This window comes from Rhea americana, unplaced genomic scaffold, assembly GCF_003343005.1.
Source record: "Rhea americana isolate MKP2758 unplaced genomic scaffold, rheAme1 scaffold_25, whole genome shotgun sequence".
Lineage (NCBI taxonomy): Eukaryota > Metazoa > Chordata > Aves > Rheiformes > Rheidae > Rhea > Rhea americana.
Window position 1 is genome coordinate 1,135,784 of NW_028186368.1, and position 24,595 is coordinate 1,160,378.

The 24,595-nt window shown below is 35.3% G+C and overlaps 1 protein-coding gene across 3 annotated transcripts in view; it reads right to left on the reverse strand.

Annotated features, from left to right (window-relative positions):
* The window catches only part of AFG1L (AFG1 like ATPase), a 66,775-nt gene that overhangs the window by 17,524 nt on the left and 24,656 nt on the right, over positions 1-24,595 (reverse strand). For all 3 annotated transcript variants that reach the window (XM_085306899.1, XM_085306898.1, XM_085306897.1), the window contains 5 exons: positions 23,614-23,713; positions 20,885-20,943; positions 4,411-4,493; positions 864-934; positions 507-607 (listed from right to left, as the gene is read on the reverse strand). In XM_085306899.1, the coding sequence (XP_085163025.1) occupies positions 507-607; positions 864-934; positions 4,411-4,493; positions 20,885-20,943; positions 23,614-23,713 (414 nt within the window). The remainder of the gene's footprint in view (positions 1-506; positions 608-863; positions 935-4,410; positions 4,494-20,884; positions 20,944-23,613; positions 23,714-24,595) is intronic.

Sequence of the window (24,595 nt, forward strand, 5' to 3'; positions counted from 1 at the left end):
TAGCAGAGAATTTGGCAGTATTTAGCAAAATATGGCAATATTTTTGGAAAGGTCTGGGACTGAGCAGCACCTACACACCTAGTCACAACTAAGGCATGCAAGGACAGACTGGAGCAGAAGTAGAGCATTACTCTAGTGGTATAAGGATCACTTCTCCTTTTCTTGAGTAGCAACTTCAATCTCAAGTTTCAAAAATAGTATTTGAATACTATTTACAAATTGATACATTGTGACTACTCATATTCCAATAATAGTGTTACACCAGACACAACTGAATTTGGATTTTTAAAGGGAATCTGTGATATAATTAAGAGTGAATTTACTGTATCATTTAAAAGCAAATGACTTCTTTTCAGGAGTTTGTTCTTTTTTTTTCTTTTTACATTCAAAATCTTTTTGCAAGTTTAAAAAGCTCTTTTAATTTAGTACGACTTGGGAAAATAGCATTTTTTTTTAACTGTGAAAAGTCTGAGCATTAACTGATCTAGATTTGACTGGGTACTCACTCTGTCACACAGCTCTTCAAATGTGAAGTCTGCAATGGTTCCACACGCTTTATTCAGCCTCAGCTCTCTGCCTTGCACTTTTAGAATCCTTGGTCTAGTTACTATGGGAACATGAACAAAGACTCAATCTTCTCTGGATAATTACTATAAAATTCATCTCTTACAGATAGGAAATGCATAGCTTGATGAATAATAGCACATGATTCAACACATAAATTAGACAAAATGCTGATACAATGACTGCCACTTGAGTGTGGCATCAACCCATATACAGCAATGGAACTTATTAATTGGTCAGTGGAGATTGGGCATTGTGTTCTAAATGTATTCTTTTTCAAGAGAAATTAACTTACGTACAATCATTTTGTTTCTGAGCCAGCTCATCAAACAACTTATCCATGACAGCCTCCACATCAGCTTCACTTGTGCTACAGTGAAAAGAATAATAGAATATGAAATTAATAACACTTGAAGCCAACATCAAACAGCTGCCTGAGCCTGCTTAGCTTTTTGCCCATAAAAAAAAAGAGAGAACAGGATGTTATGCTCTAAATACAAACATTAGATTTAGAATACACTTAAAAGTAGAGAATATTAACTCTCAGGTAGATGATTCTGCCTTATTTGCATACACTGAAAGACTTCTGTGTTTTGAGCTGTTTCCAGTAATGAGGCAATACAGGCAGAGCAGATCCATTAACACTATGTGTACACAATGAGAAAAAAGGCTTCTGGCTCTATCTTGCATGCAAAATAAGAGCAAATAGACAAGGCAAGGCAGTCAAGCATCTAAAGAAGTATCCTTTCAAATTTCTGAGAGAGGACTTTGTGAAATTAAAATTGGGGCAGCTTTCCTTAAAAAAAAAAAAAAAAATCAAGTTAACTGATTCTATTGATCAAATAATTTGCAAAATTAAGTTAAAACTTCTAATGCAGAGATCATTCCAGTATTTTGAACTTAATTTTTTTTCCCCCTAAATACAGTTTGGGAAAAGATCAATCACAGCCAGTGAAGTCCCATAGAAAATACCTGTGCTCAGAGCATAAGCAAAATTTATATTCATCTTCCACAAGAACTGCAGATCAGTTGATCACAGAATATTTTTGATCACTATAGGGTTTTTATGGCCAACATTTCTGTGTGCTTCATCCCCAAAGAGGATAAATGTCTAGCTGAATTTGAAAACTGTGAATAGTAAGTTAAAGCTGCAGTACATCATAGACTAGAATTCAGATACATAAAACTTCAYTGAAGTTTGTATAATCTAGTTTGCATTAAAAGTCCATGAGTTGACTCAAGTTGCATTGCTTAACATAGTTCTAGACTTCTTCTAAATAAAGAGTGATGATCAGCRTGTCATACAATTACTTTCTTGTTCATTAGGCCTTAAGCACCTTWAAAACATCAGCAACAGAACTGAATCAAAACCACTTCTGAGTTCAAGATTAGCTACAGCAAAGCTGGTATGCGTAACAGAATTTGGAAAGGAGGAAAAAAAAAGAAAAAGAAAAAAAAATCCCATGAGTTCAGCAAGTGCCATTTCAAATCTTAAAAAAACCCTCTTTTCTGAATGGGAAGTTACAAAAATTTTGAATTCATGTAAATAAAGTTTTAAACTTTCTAAAAATTTTCTTCTTAACACTGATATTTCAGCAGTGTTTTCCTGTGATAAAACGACAAATGAATAGGAATAGACAAACCAGAAACAAGTCATAAAGGTGGGAAGACCCTATCTATATCAATGTGTGCACATGTGTAGGCACATATGTATCAAAAACTTTTATATAAAGGCTACAGGAAGAAATGCTCAAATATGATGCCAAGAAAATTTGTTTTGAAAACAGAATCCTGAGACTGAGATCAAGGAAGTTGCTTTGATCAGGAACCTTGTAATTATGTTATACTGATTGCTTTCAGGTGGGTATAAAACAGCTTTAACCAACCTCCAGTTGCATATTTCAAATGAAAAAAAAAGAGTACGCAGATTATGAAGCAACAAGAGGATTTTTTAAAAGATTATGATACTATATCCATTAAAACCAGACTGTAAGCATGTAGGAAAAGAACATTTTCTTTTAGGGACATGACTGAAATTTCAAAAATCTGTAGCAAAACATTTTACAGCACATTTTTTAATAACCAGAACACTAAGCTGGGTTCTGCAGGACTGAAAGTCCCAATGAGCAAGTTTGAACAGAAGAACGAATGCGATTCTGTCAAAGATTGACAGATAGAAAAGAAGATGGAACAAGCTATCTTATTTCCATGAGCAGCTAAAGGATTTTTCTCTTTTTTTTTTACTTCTTCCTGTTGCATTGCATGAAGAGCTCTAGAGATAACCAACATCCTTCCAACAAGAGAACAGGGGAGAGACTTGGCACCAATCTCTGCTACCCCTCTGGTCAGAAGTTTTGCCACAGAACACCCTGAAATATTCCAGTGGGACACTACTCCTGGGGCTTATTTTTACATTCTCTCTCCTCTGGGAGCTGAGGCTGTAGGTGCCATGGTAAGCCTGTTGCCTGCTGGCCACCGCAAGGATGGTCTTCCATCTCCTCAGAGTACAGGCAATGAGAAAGGGTTATGGTTATCTATCAAACAGGAGGTCGCAGAGCACGAGGGGCACAGCAAGCTGAGCCTTAAGGGCAGCTATGTAAACATCAGAACAAGTGCCTAGAAGAGCAGCTTTGAGATGACAGTGGCTACTTCAAACAGTATTTCTAAGAAAACATCAGAAAACTTTATCAAAGAAACTGGAACTAGGCAACAATAAGAAACAAGAGTTACTTTTCACAGATGCTAAGCATACCGAGTTTATAGGGTGACACCTTGTTTGTGCATACAAACCTGTATATATCTGACATACATTTTCCGTCWATAGAAGGATGTCATTACCTTCCAGAATAGAAAGAGATGAGTTGGTGCCTAAGCATGTGCAAATAACAATAGTAAATGTTACACCTTAAAAGTTGTAGTAGAGGATAACATTTCAACACAGGCATTTCAAAGAAAATGGGGAAGAAATCTGGCATTTAACTCCCATCACTTTACAAAATGCATACTTCAGAAACAATTCACTGTTGTAATTTTACTAAGTAGTACTTCCTTCTTCCACACAAACAACTAGAACTTCATAAGGTGATATAGGGATATTTCACTTCAAATATCCATMACATCAGTGAAAATACTGTGCCTTTACTAATGGAAACATGCTTTATCTTTAAAACAATACTATACATTGTGTTGAAGTATACTGTGGTTATAAATCTCATTTTAAGCTATCATTGAGATTATTTTAAATRAAAGAGAAGATGTTTTCATTACACAGATACATAACTGAAAGTAGAACTGTGAATGCATTCTTTAAATATGTTTTATTTGCAAATATAAATTAAAGAGAGAAAGTAAATTTGTCATGATAAACAGAAACAATTAATCTGTCAAAATAGGAGGGTTTTTTTTAATTCACTGTACTAGAAACACCCAATATTAACTGAATCCTTGTCATTGGATTTCTATAAATACTTAATTGCTTAAATACAATAAGGATGTTCTTCTATTATAAGAGAATTGTGCAATCCTTACAAGAGGATATTCATTACTTTCTAACCATCTGTCACTTCAGTTCTCCAAACACCACACCTCCCCAAAAAATCTAATTAGWTTTTATTCAGTCACACATTATAAATGATGCTAGTGTGGATACTGAAAATGTAGTTTAATGAAGTTAATATCAAGGCATAATGGAAGGCGGTTTGCTGAACAAAACGGACCAGAAGGCAAAGAAAGGAAAAGTCACACTCTGCTAATTGTATTACACATTTTTCATTTCCTATTGACTAGGAAATTAATGGCTAATAAGGAAGAAAAAGACAGCAAATATCTCATCAYAGATCAACTTACAGGTAGTAAAGTTTTCCAGCAGCAGGAAGCACTCGTTTCCTGTAGTCTATTCCAGAATCAAGCTGGACTGTGCTGCAGTATTTCTACGGAGACAAAAAAGAATAGCTTTCCTCAAGTCACTGCTGTATTTRTTGTCTGTATTAGAGAGAAGACACACTGCTGTGATAAACCCTCAGCTTAGATACCCTCTGTAAAGCTGAAATAAGACCACAGAATTGAAGTCTCTTTTGCAATTATTTAAGCAAATAAATAAGCTAGAAGTCATTCACATATTCAAAAAAAAAAAAAAAAGTGATCATCTTCAGAAGTCCAACAACCAGAAAATTAATATAGATTGGAAGCAAGGGGAATGAAAGCAGGGTAGTCATTAATAGTTCTCTCTAGAAAGCRCTTTATGGGGGGGAAAGAGGCAGGAAATAATTATTTTGACACTAAAGTATACAAATTCAGAAATACTAAATTGGAGCGATAAATGTTTAAAAGGTCACAATCAAATCTTAGCAGAGATGACTACAATTATTTTTGCTTTATCAACTAAAAAATAATTTTATCTTTTCATGCTAAGATGATAAATACCTGAGTTGAACATCAAATATATAAACCAAACCATATCTTGTTACAAAATGGACTAAAGTCTGACTTGACTCAGAAGAGCTTTTGTTTCTCTCCCTAAAAAACCTTCAAACTTCTGCATGTGATACAGACATTGCTGATTAGTCTCTAAGTTTACTGTCACAATAATTGTTCCCGCTAGAAAACTCAAAACAACTAAAGGGTACATCTTCTTTTATTCAAGATCTGATATTGGTGGCAATATTCCCATTAACCTCAGCGGGATCGAGATTTTACCCTCTGGTAAAGACAATACATCTCTSCTTATCTTGTTACTACTACCAACACATACAGCTTCTGGGTGATATATAACTATAAGGAAAAGAGGCTGCAAAAGAAAGGAAAGTTTTAATGTTTTAAAAGATCTCTCTCTATCAACAATTTAATTAAAGCAAGGAAACCTCTTTTCTGCAGGTAACTCAACACTGTCTAAACTACTTTGGTAGCTTGTGAATTCTAGCCATCCAAACCACACTAAATTAGCATGCATCTTCTCTGCACTATGAATGATTGGTTTATCTCTAAAACTCTCATTAAGATTTCTTATTTTGTATGCCAGAAATTTYTGAAAGCTTCCTCAAGGCTGTTCAGATATCAAACTTTGAAATATCAAATCTCACTGATAATGACTATACTGCAGGGAGAAAAAGAAAACAAAAAAAAAGAAAAAAAGAAAAAAACAAAAATACCAACTTAAGTTTTAGGAGAACTACCATCAGTGATTTAAGGAACAATAGCCCTTTAACAAACACATTACCTCTGTAGGACTTATTGATTGTAAGTATGTGCAGGAGTGACTGTGATGACTCACTGCATTAATTTTTTGCCCTTGTCTCTTAGTGAAGACACATTTTATTCCTCCACATTTCCTGCASAAAAACACAGCTAAAGAAACAAGATGAAAAAAAATCATCCCAAAGGCACAAAATCCCAGGAAAATTTAAGTATTTTTAATTTTAGTAAGTGAAAAAGTCATATTAATCAAATCATTATGTTGGACTAAGACTACTGTAAACATGACAGCATTGGTGCTACAATATTATTATAATCTATTCCCTTTCTTCTGGTGAAAGCACACAAAGAGTAACAGAGCAGCAGGAAAAAAAAGTTCAAGAGGCATTTAATAACATGCACAAGGGAGAGAGGAAAGAAGTTTATGCTTTTCTTCAGCATCAGTCTGAAGAGGTAGTGAAGACCAGAAGGTGGATTCTTGAAATTTCACAGCAAAGCTGGTGTACTTTGCTTTCCTTGYCAGGTATTGATGCTTAGCATCTTTCCCTCTAGTGCTTTATTCTTCTGAAGAAGCAGATGAGCTCAAGTGTTACTTTCTTCATGTTGGTAGGAGAATTACTGACTACAGCTATCAGGACTGTGAGGTTATTTAGATTAACTTTATTCAGTCCCGCTTCTCTGGCCTTCAAGAAGGGTCCTTCAAAATCTATCACTGTTTCAGGGTGTTACACTACATACAGACTGAAGAGTAAATACATAACTACATATAATATATGCTATTATATATAGCACATATTGCTATTAATAGTGGTTTCTTGTGGCTCAACTGGTGACTACAGTGTACAGCACACGTGCTGGACAAATTCACAGTGCTAATGAGATGAAATAATGCAGGTCAGTGAGGTTTGCCGAAGTATATATCAACACTTGATGCTACAATACTATCGTCCACTTGTTTTCTGCTAGCAAACTTACCATGGCTTAAATGCCRTGACAGTCTCATATGAATTAACTCCATGATAATTTTACAGTGAATGAGTTCTACAGATAAGAACTGTAGATGTAAATGCTACCAAATATAGTTATGAAGTAGATGCATTTCTTCAGTCTTCTTTCCCTTCTTCTTTAAAAGAATTAGCATTATCACTATTTAGAAAAATTGTTAGCATTAGTGATACTAGTTAGGAAGGGCTTGTATGCTCAAAAGCTTATCTAAGCTTATCTTACCTAAGTTCTTGGGACTTTTTCAAACTACAAGCAGTTAATTTAATGATAGACATTAATTTTCTCTGCAATTGTTGTCTCATATATTTACAATAACATACTACTATTGATGATTCTAATATGCTATGATGTTACATAGTTTATTTTGAAAAATCCAATAGGCAYATACATCTGGGCTATGACGTCTTTCACCTAGAAAGGCAATAGCAGCATCCAGTTCAGAAATGATATAAAATTTAGTTATTACAGTCTTTTCTTTTTCTTCCTTAGCAAGCAACGTGAAGAAACTGGAAAAAGAAAAGTCTGACACACAGAAGTGCTCTGCATCACATGTGAAAAAGTATAGCTGTAAGGGCCACTTTGCCGGAAAAAAAAAAAAAGAGATCCTACACGTTTTGAAAGATACTTGGTATTTTACTATTCTATTCTTTGGATGCTCCTAATTCATTTTCCTGTAGTGGCCAAAATGAACCGTCACTGAGTTGTGGGTCTTTATTATTATTATTATATTAAAAAAAAAAAAAGCTTAATTCTGTCTTACTCTTCAAATACAGTTGTCTTCTATTTTTTAAATAAGGATTCTCAGTCAAGTTCTATTTCATGTTTTACTTGAGATCTCTATCATAATTTTCACTTATTACTGTCTCCTAAACCACTAGGTTGGATTTCAACTTTTTTGTTTTCCTCTTCGCCTCTCCAAACTGATGTTCTGTTCAGCAACGTACTCCAACTGCTGCCCATCAGCTTATGTTCTAAAYAAACAGAAAATAACCACAAGATTTCCTAATCCTTTTAAAGAGTCAAGTGAATAAATATCTACCATTGTCCATCATTTATTTTTATTGAAACACTTCCAAGCTCACTCACACTAATTCTGTCAAGCACTGTATAAATACACATGGAACAGATGGCCATCAAAATAAAACGTTACAACCTGTGCAGCAACAAGCTCTTGTGAAATGTTCCTTTAAAACAAGATTACTATTGCTAGATTATAAGCTTTGTATGATAGGAACAACCTTCTCCTTATGCGAATTTGTGACAGTACAGGACAGATCTATAGGTGCTACAAGAAAATAGCACGACAAAACTAACCAAACAGAAAGCATGAATGAAGAAACCAATTCTAAAATGATAACGTGGAAAAAATGGATGCAACAAAATAGCACAAAAACAAGCACTGGCACTATTTACATGAATTCAGCTCTTACTCATTAGAGCACAGAAAAGATATGACAACGCTACCAGTGCAGTAGTGCGAGGATTGTTTGCCCCACTAGGCAACGACAGCAGCATTCCTCATCCATGGGAATGATGTACAGTGGAGACTGTTCTACAGGAGAATTCAGAACAGCGTTTCCTTTATTTAAAGCAAGAGTCAAAAGGGTGACAGAGAAATTATGCAGAGAATAGAGATCCAAAAGTTTCTCCTTTCAAAGCTTACTAAGGTAGACAAGGCTAGTCACTGAGGTCTTTTGCTTCTGTACTTGCAAACATTCACTTATCTGCGCCACAGGTGCATAAAGGGTTATGTTAGCAAATAAATTTGTCAAGAGAAATGCTTTAAGTTCTAAGATAGCCATATAATCAGAATGTATTTTATAAGAGAAAGCACACTAAACCATGCATACTGCCAAGCTAAGGACTTAAAGTATTAGATTCACACAAATGAAAATCAGATATATGGCTGTACAGTATGGAGAAACCAAATGCAGCTTACAACCATAAGAATGAAATACTGAGCATCACAGAGGATGCACATCTGTGTACCACAGTGCACCTTCTCTCCTGTTTACAGACATCAGTGATATCATACTCCTTCACTATAAGAAAAACAATACTACCATTTACAAACCCTATAAATTCTAAAAAATATCAAGTTTCCCTATTTTTTTTAACCTTTCATCTTTTTGTAGTGTGTAAAAAACCCTAATAGGAATAACATATAGAAGTTTTAGTTTCTCTCTCCATCTTTGGACTAACTTCTCCATCACTGGGCTGATTAAACCCTACAGATGTGATTGCATCCTCACACTCACTAATCACTGCCATGGAAKCCTAATCAGCAGCCAAAGAACTTTAACTGGAGTCCTCAGATTGTTGGTACTTAATTGTCAAAGCCACAGTTGTAACTATGGATTTATATATATTTTTTWAAAAAAAAGAGATTCGAACGCTCATATTTCATTTACTTGTGCTAAACTTCTACTTTTCCTTTGAAATAAATACTTAAGATCAAAGCTACAGCTAGTCTAATCTGTTCTTGTGGAAGCATCTACATTTCCCAATATGTTTTCTATTCTGCTGAGATATTTCAAGCCTGACTTCTTACCCTATTCAATTCAAATACATAAAATTAATTAGTCATACAATTTATTTTGAAGCAATTTATGTACTTATGTATACAAAGAACAAATATAATTACTAATTTGAAAACACAATTAGCAAGTGAAAAATATGACKCAATCATGCACTCATTTTCACCAAAGTGGCAGAAAATTTTTTTATTCCAGAAGGAAAAAAGGCAAAACTTCAAGCTGTCTCAATTGAGACAAAGCACCTCAAATGGTATCAGTCTGCAGATAGAATAGAAAATTAGACTTTGAGTACATCTACTGTATTAAGTTATTAAATATAGATTTGTATAAATACATTTTTCTTCCTGAAAGCACCTCCAGTATTCCTTTGGTTCTGCATTCATGAATGACAGGTATTAAAATGTTTTAAAAGCGCCAGTGATTAGAAGACAATATGATAGATTGCTAAGTGGAGGGGCAAAGATTTCAGAAAAGTTCAAAAAACAGGCAAGTTACCTGGATATCCTGAAGTTCTCATCMTATTTCCCACACATCACACAAAAAAATTGAGATGTCAATAGATAGCCTTATGGTCTATGTTAGGCACTGTACAAAACGCAATGCGTCTCTCTAAATTCAAAAACTTTAATCAGCTCATGACTCTTGCCAGTGCAGATGAGTAGATGCCTCTTAATATTATTGCAGACCACTGGAAGTCACCCCATTTGTTGTTCTCTGCTCTAAATTTTAATGCTATAGCAGTTCCCTGCACAAGTTAAAACACAAATCATCCTGTTGTCCAACTGGATCAGGCAAACAATCTGAGGACCCCAGAGAGTGTGTGTGTGTGGGGGGGGGTACAGAGGTTAAGAGTGACTCATGGGATGACCATTACCTCAGCTCTCTCACTTGCTGAGCTTCCTCAGCCTTTCAGGTTCCTATCAAACCAGACACCTGCAAATGAGGTGGGYGGTACTGAATCTCTGATATCAAATATACCTTCCATACAAGCAAAGAGGAGTACGGTCCTACGCCCAGGCATGAAAAGCTACAGAATTATTACCCTTAGTTTTTCCTAGCATACACTGGAACACCTATTATTAACAGCCAAGTCATGGCTAAGCAGGAAGTGCAACTTTTAACTGCTCTTTCCAAGCAGATATATTCCCACTTAGATATCATTTCCCCTTTTCAAATCCATCCTCAGCATCTAACTCTTCGTATTAACTGATATCCCCCTGCAAAAATCCCCACTCCAAAAAACCCAYGCCTGCCCTTCTGATTCAGTCTCCACTAACAACATGTAGGATAACTGATATTCCTTTGTTATTTCATGATTTGACAGAAAGAAATTTTCCACTGGCAATTGTTCTCATACATTTACCTCCATCCCATGAGAAGAAACTCTCTTGCATCACACAACATGTAGAGAGCACATGATGAGAGCCTTCAGCCTGCAACAGAGGACCATCAGGGAAACAAAGCTCACTAAGCCTACTCATTTTCATTTTTCATTAGTTGTCCCCACCTAGTGTCAGATTAGCAGTTAGAATTTTATTTATTTGTTTTTAAAATTCTTATTTAAGTGATCTCAAAAGGAAAAAATGGGGTTTCTCCACTCAAAGGATATAATTACTATGGATGTTTTCTCAAATTATACATAACTGGCAAAACAAGAATCCTCTCAAGCAAAAACRCTGTGTGCAATGAAGAACTTACTTTCTGACCTACAAAACTCACTACAGGTGTTCACATTGGCCTAGCCTCAAAGTCGTCAGCACATGACAATCACCAGTGTGTTTCAGAGTCTGAAACCGGTGTCTGCCACTCACCAGCGGCCTTAGATGCTAGAGGCAGCCTGAGTGCTGCCCACTGCCAGCCAAGAAGAGCCTGAGAAACACGTGCCATGCTCTCCTCTCCCCAGGTCGAGCTCTAAAACAAAATCAACCAGACCATCGTTTTTAAGCAAGCATGGTACACAGGCAGGATCTTCAAAGGGTTGCTTATTTTATCCATGCTTAAAATTGCCCCTGTTAAAAAATAAATTGCACTGTAACACTCCTAATTTTCTGCTACATACAAATCATAAGACTCTAGGTGTACTGAAGTGGAGGAAGGGAAGAGGAATCAGCAGGTATTTTGTGGTATATAAAACTTGGTGCAAGCATTGTTGGATATGCACACAATTTTTGTCTTCCTGTTCACATGTTGTTGAAACAGTAGACTTAAAAGAAAATGTCAATGAATCCTCATAAGCACTATACATGACCTCTAGGGTAATTAGCAATCATTCAAAAGCAACAAGACTAAAATGTTCTATTCTTTATTACTGTCAGCTCTTATCTTGATCAGCATTTTAATAAAGATGGTTYATTGCTAAGACAGTTTCATGAATCAGTCATAATTACATTCTGACACACAGTGAATAGTAAAGCAAAACTAAATATCACTTCATCAACCTTTCTAACCTTTATGCAAGTATTAACTGTAAATAATTTTTACACAATCTTACAACAGAAAATCTGCATATTTCTTAGCTTTGTACAGACTCTATCCTAACTGAATTTCTTGTGACCTATACCTGAGGGAGGTAAAAAAAACACACCAACCCCCACACACAATCAGGCATAATTATTTAGTCTTCCATGATATTCAGGTGTTGCCATTCACAGATCTAATCAACTTTAAGCACAAAAGGCTACTTGCTCTATAAAATAGTACATTGCTTCAAAGAGTTAAACAGTATTATTTTCTTTACAGTCTTTTCCTCTATATTTTTCAGTTCCTGAAATACTGAAATATTGAAAATTGCTACAATAGGTTTAGACATACTATGCTTGTTCCGATCTAAACGYTCTAAAAAAAGAAACAAAAACTTTGAGGAAAACTTCCAAACCATCATCTAAGAGACTGTAAGGTATCAATGAACCTAATAACATTTGTGTTAACTTAGGGTGACACAAGCACATTTTATTTGTAAATTACTTTTAAATCAAGAAAGGAAGTGCACAAAAATCTGGAAAGTGAAATACTGACAAGCAGAATTTTTAATATGAATCTCTGTCTTACACTTGTGACAAGAACACTTTCAATCTTGAACTTAGTAATTCAGCACAGAAAATATTTAGAGGTAAGATTAGTAAAAAGTTGCACAAATTTACATTATAGCTTTCAAAAACTGAACAGTTAAGAAACCCCATTATCTCTGCTACAACAAGAAACATATGATCAATTGTACAACTTTTCAATAACTTATTTTAAATCCATCTATAAATCAGCTATCCTCCAAGAAGAATAAAACTGGACAATTAATTTGTAAAACAATCACTTATGAATAAAGCTAGAAAGTCTAGAAATTCACTGTTAAATGAATAATGTTTCAGATATTCAAACAAAAATGAAAGACTTCAGGAGGTGCAGATGTGGCTGTTCTGAGACAAGTAGTCTCTCCTTTCTCCAGTCAGGGAACAGAATAACGGCAAAGAGTAAAACTTTATGCAGTAAGAATTACATTAAACAGCTCTCTCTCTTGCATATCACTTAAACAAAACAACTTCCTTGCAAAATAAGTTCAAATTAAAAAACAAAATCACCATTCTGTTAAGAATCAGTAACGGCTGTAATTTTCAATCTTCTAATAAACAAGCTGTACTGTCCCGTAAAAAGAGATGCCAAGAGTTCAAGTTGAATTATAATGCAGCGTTTCATAAACCATGGGTCAAATTCACTCCTAACACATGTATTTCAGTGGAATTATACCCTCGAAGTTAGTTCGGCAGGCTTCTTTTTCGCTGTTGTTTTTCTTTTTAACATTTGATTTGTATTTCTTTTCCCAGTATTAGCCTTTGCTCCTGCCAGAGCTGTTGGCAGGCAGGGAGAAAAAAAAAAAAAAAAAAAAAAAAAGTAGTATTGATTTACGAAACTGGATTTCCCAGAAAGGGAAAAAAAAAAAAGCGATTAAGATCTAAACAAAGGCTAAAGATGGCTTACGCTTAGCTCTGATGAGGTCCACTACCTCATTACCAACAACTGAAAACGTCTGATGCATTTTGTTTCAAGAGAATCCAAAAGTCCTTGCTATAAAGCAGGCTGGGGGGTGCAGAGTCCATTCACTCTTTCTGTATCACAACCATTATGTAAGAAGTATAAAACACTGCCTTTATGCTGCCAAACCACAATGACTCTTCTTACATCAAAGCGTTTTCACCACTAGGGTTTTTTTCCCCCCGAAATTTATTCAAGCCAAGGGCAAGGAGACAACAATTCATACACACTAATTACACCTAATTATCTATTCCTTTTTTTTTTTTTTTTCCCACCAGCTTCAACCAGTGTTATTTGCTATCTGGGTTTCTCACAACCTCCCCTTGCCCTGTCCATCCAGCTCAACAGTGAAGTCTTTGAAGAAAACAGTTGTGGCTTCTTAGAATTTTAACAATATAAGGTTCAATTCAAATTAAATAATTCTATTATTAGTTTTGACACATTTATGTGTTAAATATGAAGGCCTCTTGGTTAATTTGGCAAATTCTTCACATCTCTTGATAGCTAGAACTGCTGGTAACACCCTCTCTTGTAGGAGCTTCTCCTCATGCTTTCTTTTCATGATCTAAATGAAATGTTTATTGGATTAAAGTTCTTCTCTGCAGACCTCCACGGTGGCCTGTGACAAAGAGCTTAAAAGCCTTATTAATTGGCTCGGGCTTTTGGGGGGAGAGGCAGGACCTCATTTCACATTACATCACAAGCAAATAAAACTGCCACGTGTAATTAGACTAATTTACCCTGATACAACAAAAATCAACTATTACGTATCTATGATATGCTTTGATTTACTCATTTTAATCAGGGGATGCACTAACCAAGCAAGAACTCAGGAAATTGTAACAATTAAGAAAGGGAAAGGAGAAGACAGGGAGCCTGACACTGAGCTACAGGAGCAACTATTTTATCCTTAGATAAAGTTTTGACTTGCATCTATACAAACTGTCCAGGAGGGCACGAGTGTTGTGTGTTTACACATACATGTACGTGTGTGTCAGAGAGAGAGAGAGAAGTGGAAGCTACACAAACTGAACAGCCTTAGTATCTAAAGAGCACACTAAAGCAGTAGGTGCATCATAAAAATACTGTAAGTTATATGCCTCTGACTACAAAATTCAAACAACATAAATATAGAAAGCTGTATGCAGAAATGGTTGAATACATCAACTCTCACACTTCGCTTTCTAAAAACAACCCTTTGTTAGCTAATTTTTTTAAATTATGCCACAATAAAACTACCCATAAATGAGTGTGTTAAGCACAAAAATAATTACAATTATGATATATTTTTTATATGTTCAATTAGATGCACTTCACAAAACATGATGAGTATTTCTACTGCTTGCAGAGGGAGAGAGAAAGAACAAGAACAAATGCGCCTTCTACTTAAGAGTTTGCTTGGTTACATACTAAGAAGGGAAACAAAAGGTCCAACATCTTCAGTAATGAAAAAGTCAATTGATAGGCGAAGCCATCACAATATCAAAGGATTAATCCCAGCAATTCTGACTCAGGTGACAGTTCACAGGGGTCAGGGTGGCTGACACTGACCTCAAAAGCAGGTTTTAACTATTCAACGGCCTGAAAGCCGCTGGGCTATAACACCACTAGAATGGAACAAGCTGACAAATCAATTTCATCAATGAAATGACTTTTTTAAATTATGTGTTTTTTTTTTTTTTTAAGTTTTTGTAGAAATGGGCATATCTGCCAATCAACAAATCGCTGTATTTCTAACACAAGTGGTTGGACAAAAGCTGAATACGCAATCAAAGAAATTTTATATCTGCCAAGTGCCTTTGTACAAACTAATACCCACATATCTCCTTTAGGGACAGTTCTAAAGGTTTTATACAAGTATTTTTCATACATTCAAAATAAATTATTGGAAAGTGAAAATTTTTAACTTTATTTATTGTTTTGTAAGAGTATATATTTTAATTAAAACCATTCTGAGCCACTAAACAGAATACAGTGTATATACACATTGCTTTCTATTTGAAAGGAGTGTACAAGGAGCCACTTTAACTAAACAATTCAAAAATAAGTAATGTTTTGGTCCCTAAGAGCAGAAGAAAAAAAATTAAATCCACAATAGGAAGGCTATAGTAAATTTATGTCTTAATGATAACAGGTTTTTGGTTGAATTTTTCTTCAGTTAAAGCAATATTTAGGTAGCCAAAGCCAAATATTTTATTTTAAATTTGTACCTTTTATAGATATGTTCATACTTATTAATGCCCCTAAAACTTCCCACCTTTCAGTTAGAACTCAGCACAGTGTCTGGTTGACTGCATGAAGAAAACCTGACAAAATACTGAGATTACATAACTAGCATTTTGACTTGGCTTATCATCTAAAAAAAATGCATGCTACAGTTCCAACAAATCTTTGGAAGCTCATGAATTGGTAATATAAGCTATAGTTTATACGCACCAAATTATCTGAGGAGCTTTCCTTCCTGTTGGTCCAAAGACTTAAATGTTGACCTAGTCACCAAATTAGGATTTCGGAATATGTAACAGTTAATGCAAATATCTTTGTTAAATGTCTCAGAAAATTAAAATGTCATCAAATTACTGCCAAACCAGCAAACTAAAGCATGCTTTCTCCTTTTTGGAGGACTTATTCCAGATAATTAAGATGTATAGCTCCATTTGTAAACTAATTTCAAAATGTGTAAAAAGCTTTCATATTTTCATTTTGTTTTACATACATAATAATTTTTGGAGGATTTCTGCTCTAAGTATTCGAACAATTTAGCTGTGAGCAATAAATCATATTATTTGTCAAGAATGGTGTTTGCATAAATCATTTGGGAGTTCCATGCTAGTTTGCTTTAAAATGCTCAGAATGTGACATTGCAACATATCGAAAGCTCAATCAGAAGGGACTGAATCTTATTGCCATTATAGAATTAAAAGATTTTCCTTCCTAGTACTCCTTATCTCTGAAAAGCTCTATTTATGAAATTGCATGGACTGAAGAAGCAGTCTGATGTGTTGCAGAAATCAAGTCCATTTATAAAGAATACTCTGTCCTGGAGAATTTTAGTTGCCACAATGAACCAATCAAATGAGAGAGTTTTCCCCATTTATGGAAACTAATACTTTAAATTACAGGATGAAAGAATCATTGATTAGTTCTCAGTCTACTTAAGATTTTAAAAGATCTGAACTTGTGGGATGGGTTCAGAATTGTACAGAGGACTGCCTGCATCATTGGAGGATTTGCCAAAAAAAAGTTTTACTGGTCTGTCCAACTACAGAGACAGGCTGTTGTACCTCGAGCTTTTATGTGGCCTTTAAAAAAAAGTAACATCATTTACCTTAACTACACCTTCCCTGCAGATATTCAGCAATCATTTGTCCCCAGTAATCTATCATCTAGAAAAGCAATACAGACAAACCTTGAAAGAGAACACTATTTTCTCTACATTGGTGTTTTACCTTCTTGTGCATTCCACAGAAAGTGTTAATTAACTTTGTATGACACAGACTCAAGATACGGCAATTATATAACACAAAGAAAATAAAACCAAAAATTGAATGAAGGATGAATGTGGTAATTCTAGATCTGAGAAAGAGGCTATTTTCTTCATCATCTGAAGATAGGGAAAGATTTTTGCACAACATCATTTATCTAGGAACTACTCATTCTATTTACGAAATGAATACAAGCAGCCTGAAATCTATGCTATTTGAAGTAAAGTGTCTCTTGACAGAAAGTGGATACTTTCCACTCATCAATATGTCCCCAAGACTACTTAAAGGAATTCAAAGTTCCCTGCACTGAACTTGAACTACGCTTAATGCTAAAACTGTATTTTAAGATTTAGGGTGATAGCAGTTAACTTCTAAAACAAACTGACAAACAAGCAAAGATAAAAAACCCTCCAAGACCAGAACAAAAGAGCCACAGGAGCTCCAAATCCAGACAAAATTAAGACAGAAGTTGGTCTGAGTCGTCAAAATCACCTCAAGGGAAGAGAACAGAATGATACCAACTCAGACATGCATCTTGGAATGAGGTGAAGGGTACTGAAGATAGGAACTCAAACATTTGCAAGCACCTGATGTAATATTTTTCCATCATGTTTCAGGCAAAATTCTGCAGGATTTTATCTTTACATTGCCTAAAGCTATATGTGGAATAATGAACAGCTGAGGTAGAAGCTACTCCATCCAGTAGCACCACTGCCGTGAGAAGATATGGAGATAAAATGATATGGATTATACACAAGTTCAAGACTTTGAGGAGAGCTAAATCTGCCCTCCTCAGACACCACAACCAGAATTTCAATTTGGTTTTATCCATGCCTGTGGAACATTAAGGTCTTTTGTTGAGATCTTATTTTAAAATTTATTCAAGCCTGTTTTTTTTAATGTCTACCTCTGATGTTCTGAATTCAAAATGTAGATTCAGAAGTTATTATTTTTAGTTTCTTGCCATTACCCTCTGTTTTCCAATGGAGGTCAAAGAAGTATTTGTTGATAAGCTTTCCCTCATCCACTTTACATGCATTATGTTTTGGGAAAGAGTATTACTTTTGGTAATATTTATTAAAGTGATCCTAAGGGCAAACACACTTAGAGGAATGTTAAAACACAAAGATACGGGGGAAAAAAACAACTGAAAATAATCTAGAATTTTAGAAAGGCCTTTGCAAATGCAATGCAGAGTAAGATCTTATTTTTTCCCTTCATTCGTTATTATGGTAATTTTTGTGTATCTCTAGTCTGGGTTGTGCTACATTCTGTTTATTTTCCTACTATTTCACCCTTAATCACAGCTTTAAAAATGAATCCGTCTTTAGGGTTTCTCTCAGCATTCTATCCACAACGCCCTTCCTAAAAATTTAGAATACATTCTCAGTCCCGATGAGAATACATGGATATAAACTACATTTCACATTTTTTCTTCTGCTAGCCAAACAGAAAAGCAAAGTACAAATAAGCATCCAAGACAGATTTTCACTAAGTCTGTTCACCAGTTAAATGAAAGAACTATACATTTATCAAGGAAGAAAATTAAGAGTCAACAAGGAAAAATATATAGAAAAAGGTGGCTGGCTAACAGCAAGGAAAAGAAACAATTGCCATATATGCTGACTGAGCATGATGTTGCATTTCAAAAAGCAAAAGCCTATGAGACTACTGGTATTCCTGAAAACATTCTATGATCATAACCTATCCTGAATTTAACGCAGCTGACTACAGAACAAACTCTTCTCAAAAATAAAGGGGAGGTAGTTGCTCATTTATTTTTTGTGTTTTTTACTTTTCTAAACCCATCCAGATGAGGACCACCTCTAGGGGTAACCTTCACAACTTGATACACAGCCATTCTGAGATACAAATATTGCTATATTCATTGTCAACAGTGTATTAACTTCGAAACCTGCTAATTGCTCATGTGTCAACATCAGATGGGATTTTCAAAGGTACTTAGGCTATTAAGCAGTCTTATGACTCCAACATGCCCCACTGAAAGCCCAGGACACTTAACTACTTCACTGCTGACCACCTTAGCAGAAACAGCCAACCAATATGCTTATTCTGCACTAATTCAAACCTTCTCTAAACTTCTAGCTTCCTTTTCTTTTATCTTGAATGTCGATTTAGTCCACCTTAGTTAGTTAAGTATTTATGCTGGCAATAATATTGTGGAGGTAGGGAAATGCTGTTATTTCTATTTTACATGTCATGTCAAACCAGGCAGACTGAACACAGGAGTTGATGCTAACCCTACCAGCTGCAGGCTAACCCTGAATAACTTAACAACACAATCATAGTTGGTGAATTAAAAATATCTGCGACTTGCCCAGAACTGAAAGCATGAGTTCAGTATACGCTCTTTTAAATAACAAAATAAACACTAATCATATTATTCACATTTAAATAAGATGCTCCATTTTTAATCCAAAGAAAATAATTACAAAGTTTCCAGCCTGCCACATCACAACATGCAGACTCCAGGGAGTTTGCTTCAGAACTTGTTAGACATTCATATATAACCTCACAAATACGCATTTGGAAAATCACTTATACATGAGAAAAAAATGCACAGACCCAGAAATGAGGAAACTGAGCGGTCCACTAAGTCCACAGTTAAGGAGAACACTAAGTTCCCTATGCACAGATTACATTTAGTGAGCATGTATGGGAAGCTATGACAACTGAGGTGACACAAAATAACACATTCATACCATAGTTACATCTATGCTGTTAACGGTAACTCAAGGCTTGACAGAGTGGCAGATCTGAGATAATTTCACCAAAATAATTCTTTCTCAATAAAGAACAGTAAGAGCATACCCCAGCAATTAGCACAGGAATGGTTCTCAAACCATGGCCCATGAAGTGCTGGCTGCTATGTGCAAAAAGCTGCAAGATTACTTGACATGACCTCTCATATTTGAGCAACTTACTAACACATACGGAATAACTATGAAGGAAGGCTCAGAAACAAGAGGTTGACATTGTCTAATGCCAACCAGCAGAATCCAGGACCTGAAGAGAATGAAGTGAGGCATACTGGTAATGTACCCATCTGGTCAGGGTATGGGAAAACACACATAGGAAAGGTGTGCAGGAARTACATGTCTGAGAGGAAGACAGGAAGAAGAAAGGATATAAGCCAGTGAAATCCCTTTTCAGTCCAGGATGGATTCACTCCCACACTGAGGTCTCTACAAGACTCAGTTTAATTCTTCAATGTAAGGTTTAGGCAGAATACTGTTCAAAATTATTTATTTTGTCATGCTCAAGTATAATTCTCAGTGATTCTTCTTTGGAGAAGCTACCGCAAGCTGCCTGGGTTAAACTACAAGAAGTTCAAGGGTTTTTTTTTCCAACTTCTCTCTCACCTTTGCAATGACTACCTGCAACTCTCTCAGCTGTGCTTACTACTTGACTGCCTGACTTGTTAGAGATTCCTTGCCCTTTCACCAAACCTGGCTACCTTTGCAACGCAGACCTTAAAGAGATGAGAATAAGATTAAATGGAAAGAGAGGGTAAATTGTTTGTTTAATGTAATATATTAAACAGATAATCAAAGTGCCTGAAAAAATACAATGTATTGTAAAATTCAGAATGTAGGTATACCTTGATACTTTGATTTGCAGAGCTGAGTGACCAAAATCTGCCTAGGTGAAGTTTTGTTTTTTTAAAAAAATGCCACTTTTACGGAAAAGTGCAAACAAGTTATTGTAGCATTAGAAATTTAAGACATCCTCAAATAACATAATATAACTACTGCAGGAATACTACAACACTACTTGGTATATACACACAGCAGTAAGAAAATCCTATCTAAATAAATGAATTCTGCTATCTTCATCACAGAAGAAAACTCCTTGTCATACCAAATGTTCAGCTTTTTCAGATGTTAGTTCTAAAGCAGAAGAGTTCCTTTTTCCCTTACCTCCAATTATTTTTGCCCCAAGCAGTTAAAGCATGTATATTTTATTTGAAAACTAGTATCAAAATAATCCTGTACAAATCTCTAATTTATTAATACATCAGGTAAAACTGAAAAGTATTTAGCATGTGACTCTCCTTACCTTCAGCACAGCGATGAATGGTACAAAATTAGCTCTCTGAAGTCCATTTTTATAGAGGTCTGAAAGAAAAAAAATCATTTGTTACTTAGCCTTAGTAACAATGCCAGCTTGTCTTTTAGCCTGGGAAATAAGGCTGTGTTGCTACAGAGATGATGAATAAAAGGGGGAGGGAAAAAAAAAGAAACGAGAACTGAAATTGATTTCTGTTCTTCTGCTGTATGAAAATTCATTACATTCTTCAGGAAGAAAGAAACATCCGAAGAAAGTCTCAAAAAGGCAGGAAGCAAAAGAAGACTTAAGTCTCTAATGAGAAATAAACCGGTTTTAGAAGAACAAATACATAAAATAGCATCTGTTTTAAAATTAGGATATAAAAAAAAATTGTAATGCTATGTATTACAGTGTGGAGTAGGGGGAACACAAACTGTACGGGAATAGGGAGGAACACAACTTGGGAGGGACTAGAAAGTAGTTAATTTATAAAATTAGTATTATCCCTATTCAGTGTAATGTAGTTATTCCCTTTACTTTCTAGCAATTCTACTACATATAATCTTTTTTTAAAGCAAGAAAAACAGTCATCCCTAGGGCAAACAAAAATTAAATGAATATGTAAACTTACACAAAGGTGTTCAAAACATAGCTGAATAGAAAAAGCACTAGGATGCTGGGCAACAAAATGCAGATCTGCACTCAATGAAATACATATTAATAAGAACAATTTGCAAAATAGCATTTTATATCTTATTTATCTGTATATTTTGTCCAGTTTAAAGTTCCCTTTTCTGGAACCTACCTAACTGCCTAACACATTCATGACAGAATGACTTCTTCATTACAAATTTTGTCATTCAAACTGCATGATGGGCTGCTCCATTTCATTAATACTAGGAAGCCTTATAAAAAGGCTGTATGGTATAGCTGTTGCTGACAGGAGAAGTAAAAAGAGAATTGGCTATAAAACTCCACCAAAATTCCCAACAAAGACTACACCAGGTTATTAACACCTATATTCACTGCAGTGCCAGAAGGCTACAACTAGGTTATGCTTCCTTTGCTCTAGTGACAAATAATGGTGGACAGCGTGCKCGAGACACCAATGCGGTACACACGAAACGGTTTGCAGGAACTTGGATACACATGCTGAAATGTTCAGGAAAATCATTAGTGAATCTGGTTCTGAACCGTAATTAATAACAAAGTTGTAGGAAGCCACAGAGTTTTCAAGTGTTTGTACCGCTACAAATCATGACTTTTTTAAGGTGATTAATTGCACACTTACTTGGAAAAACCAGTGAACATGTAACAGTACAATAAGAAAGTTACTTCCTTTAGTTCTTCTACATAATAATAAGGCCATGATTTTTGTACCATATCCCTATGTTGTGAAGATGAGGAAAAAGATGCAGTAGCTTCGGTGGAAAAATAAAGCCAGGACTCAAACACTGCACCTCAGCACTTCCCCTCATATTCCACTGGTGCAAAAAGTTAATATGATAAGAATGTCAGTAATGATTATCAGGTAGCTTCAACTGCTCTAATGAAAACACCACTTTTTCCCTTCATATCCATGGGAAGTAAACGCATCCACGCACGCATACACACACACACACCAACAATAAAAAGAATGGTCACAAAATGATGCTTTAAATTAAGATGTGGGACACAATCCCCAGATTATGATAATAATCTCTCCTGAACTTTAAAGAGTAGTGCTTCAAGCACAAAGATGGTGCCCAACTGAGTGAGGCAGCAGTGTCAGGTTTACCTGTAGAAGATCCAGCTGGAGTAGTTAATGATTTCAACTTGTTCTCTTAAACAAGAAAAATAGACCTGTGGTAAATTTTTTTCACCCTTCAGTAATAACAATTAAGCATTTTATTCTGTTGAAAGACTTTAAGATTAAAAAGAAAGTATACTGTAAAACTTCAGCGATTCTCTTCTATCCAGTTAACTTACTGCAAGTCTTCAGCATTTTACTGCACTACAGACTAATTAGGTTTCAAACATTTGCAAAAAGATGCACACAATTCATATATTATGCTAACTGCTAACTACAATATTACTAACATTCTTCTCATCTTTCAAAAGAATACAATAATATACTATTGCTTGGTTAAACTCACATACAGACTTGCAGGCTTTATAAAATGATCTACCTATTTATTCATCCTCCATCTAAAAATATTGCTAGAAATGGAAACAACTCTCCACCTAAATAGTTCTCCATGAGTGATCTCAAACCAGGCTGTGAGAACAGCATCTTGATGAGGGGTATGTTTCTCCCTTGAACTGGTGATAAAGTATGCAAGTTTCCTAGCTACAACCAGGGGAAGGAATGTACTCTGTCTCCTTTCCTCTCTCTTCTGCTGAATATGATCTTTGCCTACTCTGGAATACACCCAGATCAGAGGCAGTATTTCACCGCTCTTTAACTCCTCTGTCCCCAATACCTTCCCATTGGTTTGGGCAGAGTACAGAAGACCAGAAATCACAGAATGACAGGGGGGAAAACATCTCTGGGTTTGAGAGATGATTAAGACGTAGCGCAAACCCTTTCTTCCTTAAAAATAGGGAATAAAAACAGGAGGAATAAGTGGGAATATCTCAAACTCTTAAGAACTCAGGAGTTTATTAGCAATAAATACTGAATGTTTTTTGTAAGATTGTTTTGTAAGATACTGAGATTCATTGTACTTGGATAATACTAGCAGCATGTTTGTTTTTACCTTCTGGCGGCCTGTTAGATGTTGCCACAACGACAACCCCATTTTGGAACAGATTTTCAAAAAGCTGTTTCAGAATCATGGCATCAGCAATGTCAGTGACCTATGAAAGACAACACATTTGTTTTATCTTGCTTTCAGCTTCTGCCGCAATAGATCTGCGAGCGGCTTTATAGCTAGAAAAAAGAATGCWTGTTAGTGAAAGCCGTAGAGAAAGATTCTAATTATTGCTTGGGGAGAAAAAAATAAAAGAGATAATTAATAAGCAGTGAATGTACCACAGTCTTTTAAAACTTGCCTGCTCTTTATTACAAAACTCCACCATTTCTTTACCAATTGCTAAATGATTCCATGTTAACTTCTATTATAAAACTACAGGTGGGAGACAGAAAACAGACCTAAACATTTAAGAGGTCTAATTAATTAGAAACAACATGAAAAAACAGAAGACACATAAAGAAAATACACACCGGCTGTTTTACATTTCTATTACCTTTGAGGCAAAGGTTTGCAGAGGTGAATTTAAATGGTTACGGGACTTCAGAAAATAAAGATAAGTAGCCAACTATACATAATCAGCTGCTGTTGAAAATAGAATGATATGACATAGATACTATTGTGTGATTGTTGCAAAAAACAATTCAACAGATGGCCCATCACAAAAATAAGCAATTTCATTGTTCTTTTTAAGTGCCTTCTATTACTGTCCATGAATAATCAAAAGGCACGGCAGTCACTTCCAGCACAGTCAGCCTCTTCTAACCTTCAGGCACAAAACACTAACAAAAAAATAAAAATGGGTGGGACAAGTGGTACTAAAAAAAAGAAAAGAAAAAACTAAACAATAAGCAATAAAGTTAAATTTCTTGAAATATCTAAGTTAAGCTAAACTAACTTGCTTTACCATACAAAGAAATAAAAAGAATGCAAAACAAAAAACATTATGAAAGAAAGAGAACACAGTAAATCTGACTGAACAGAGACA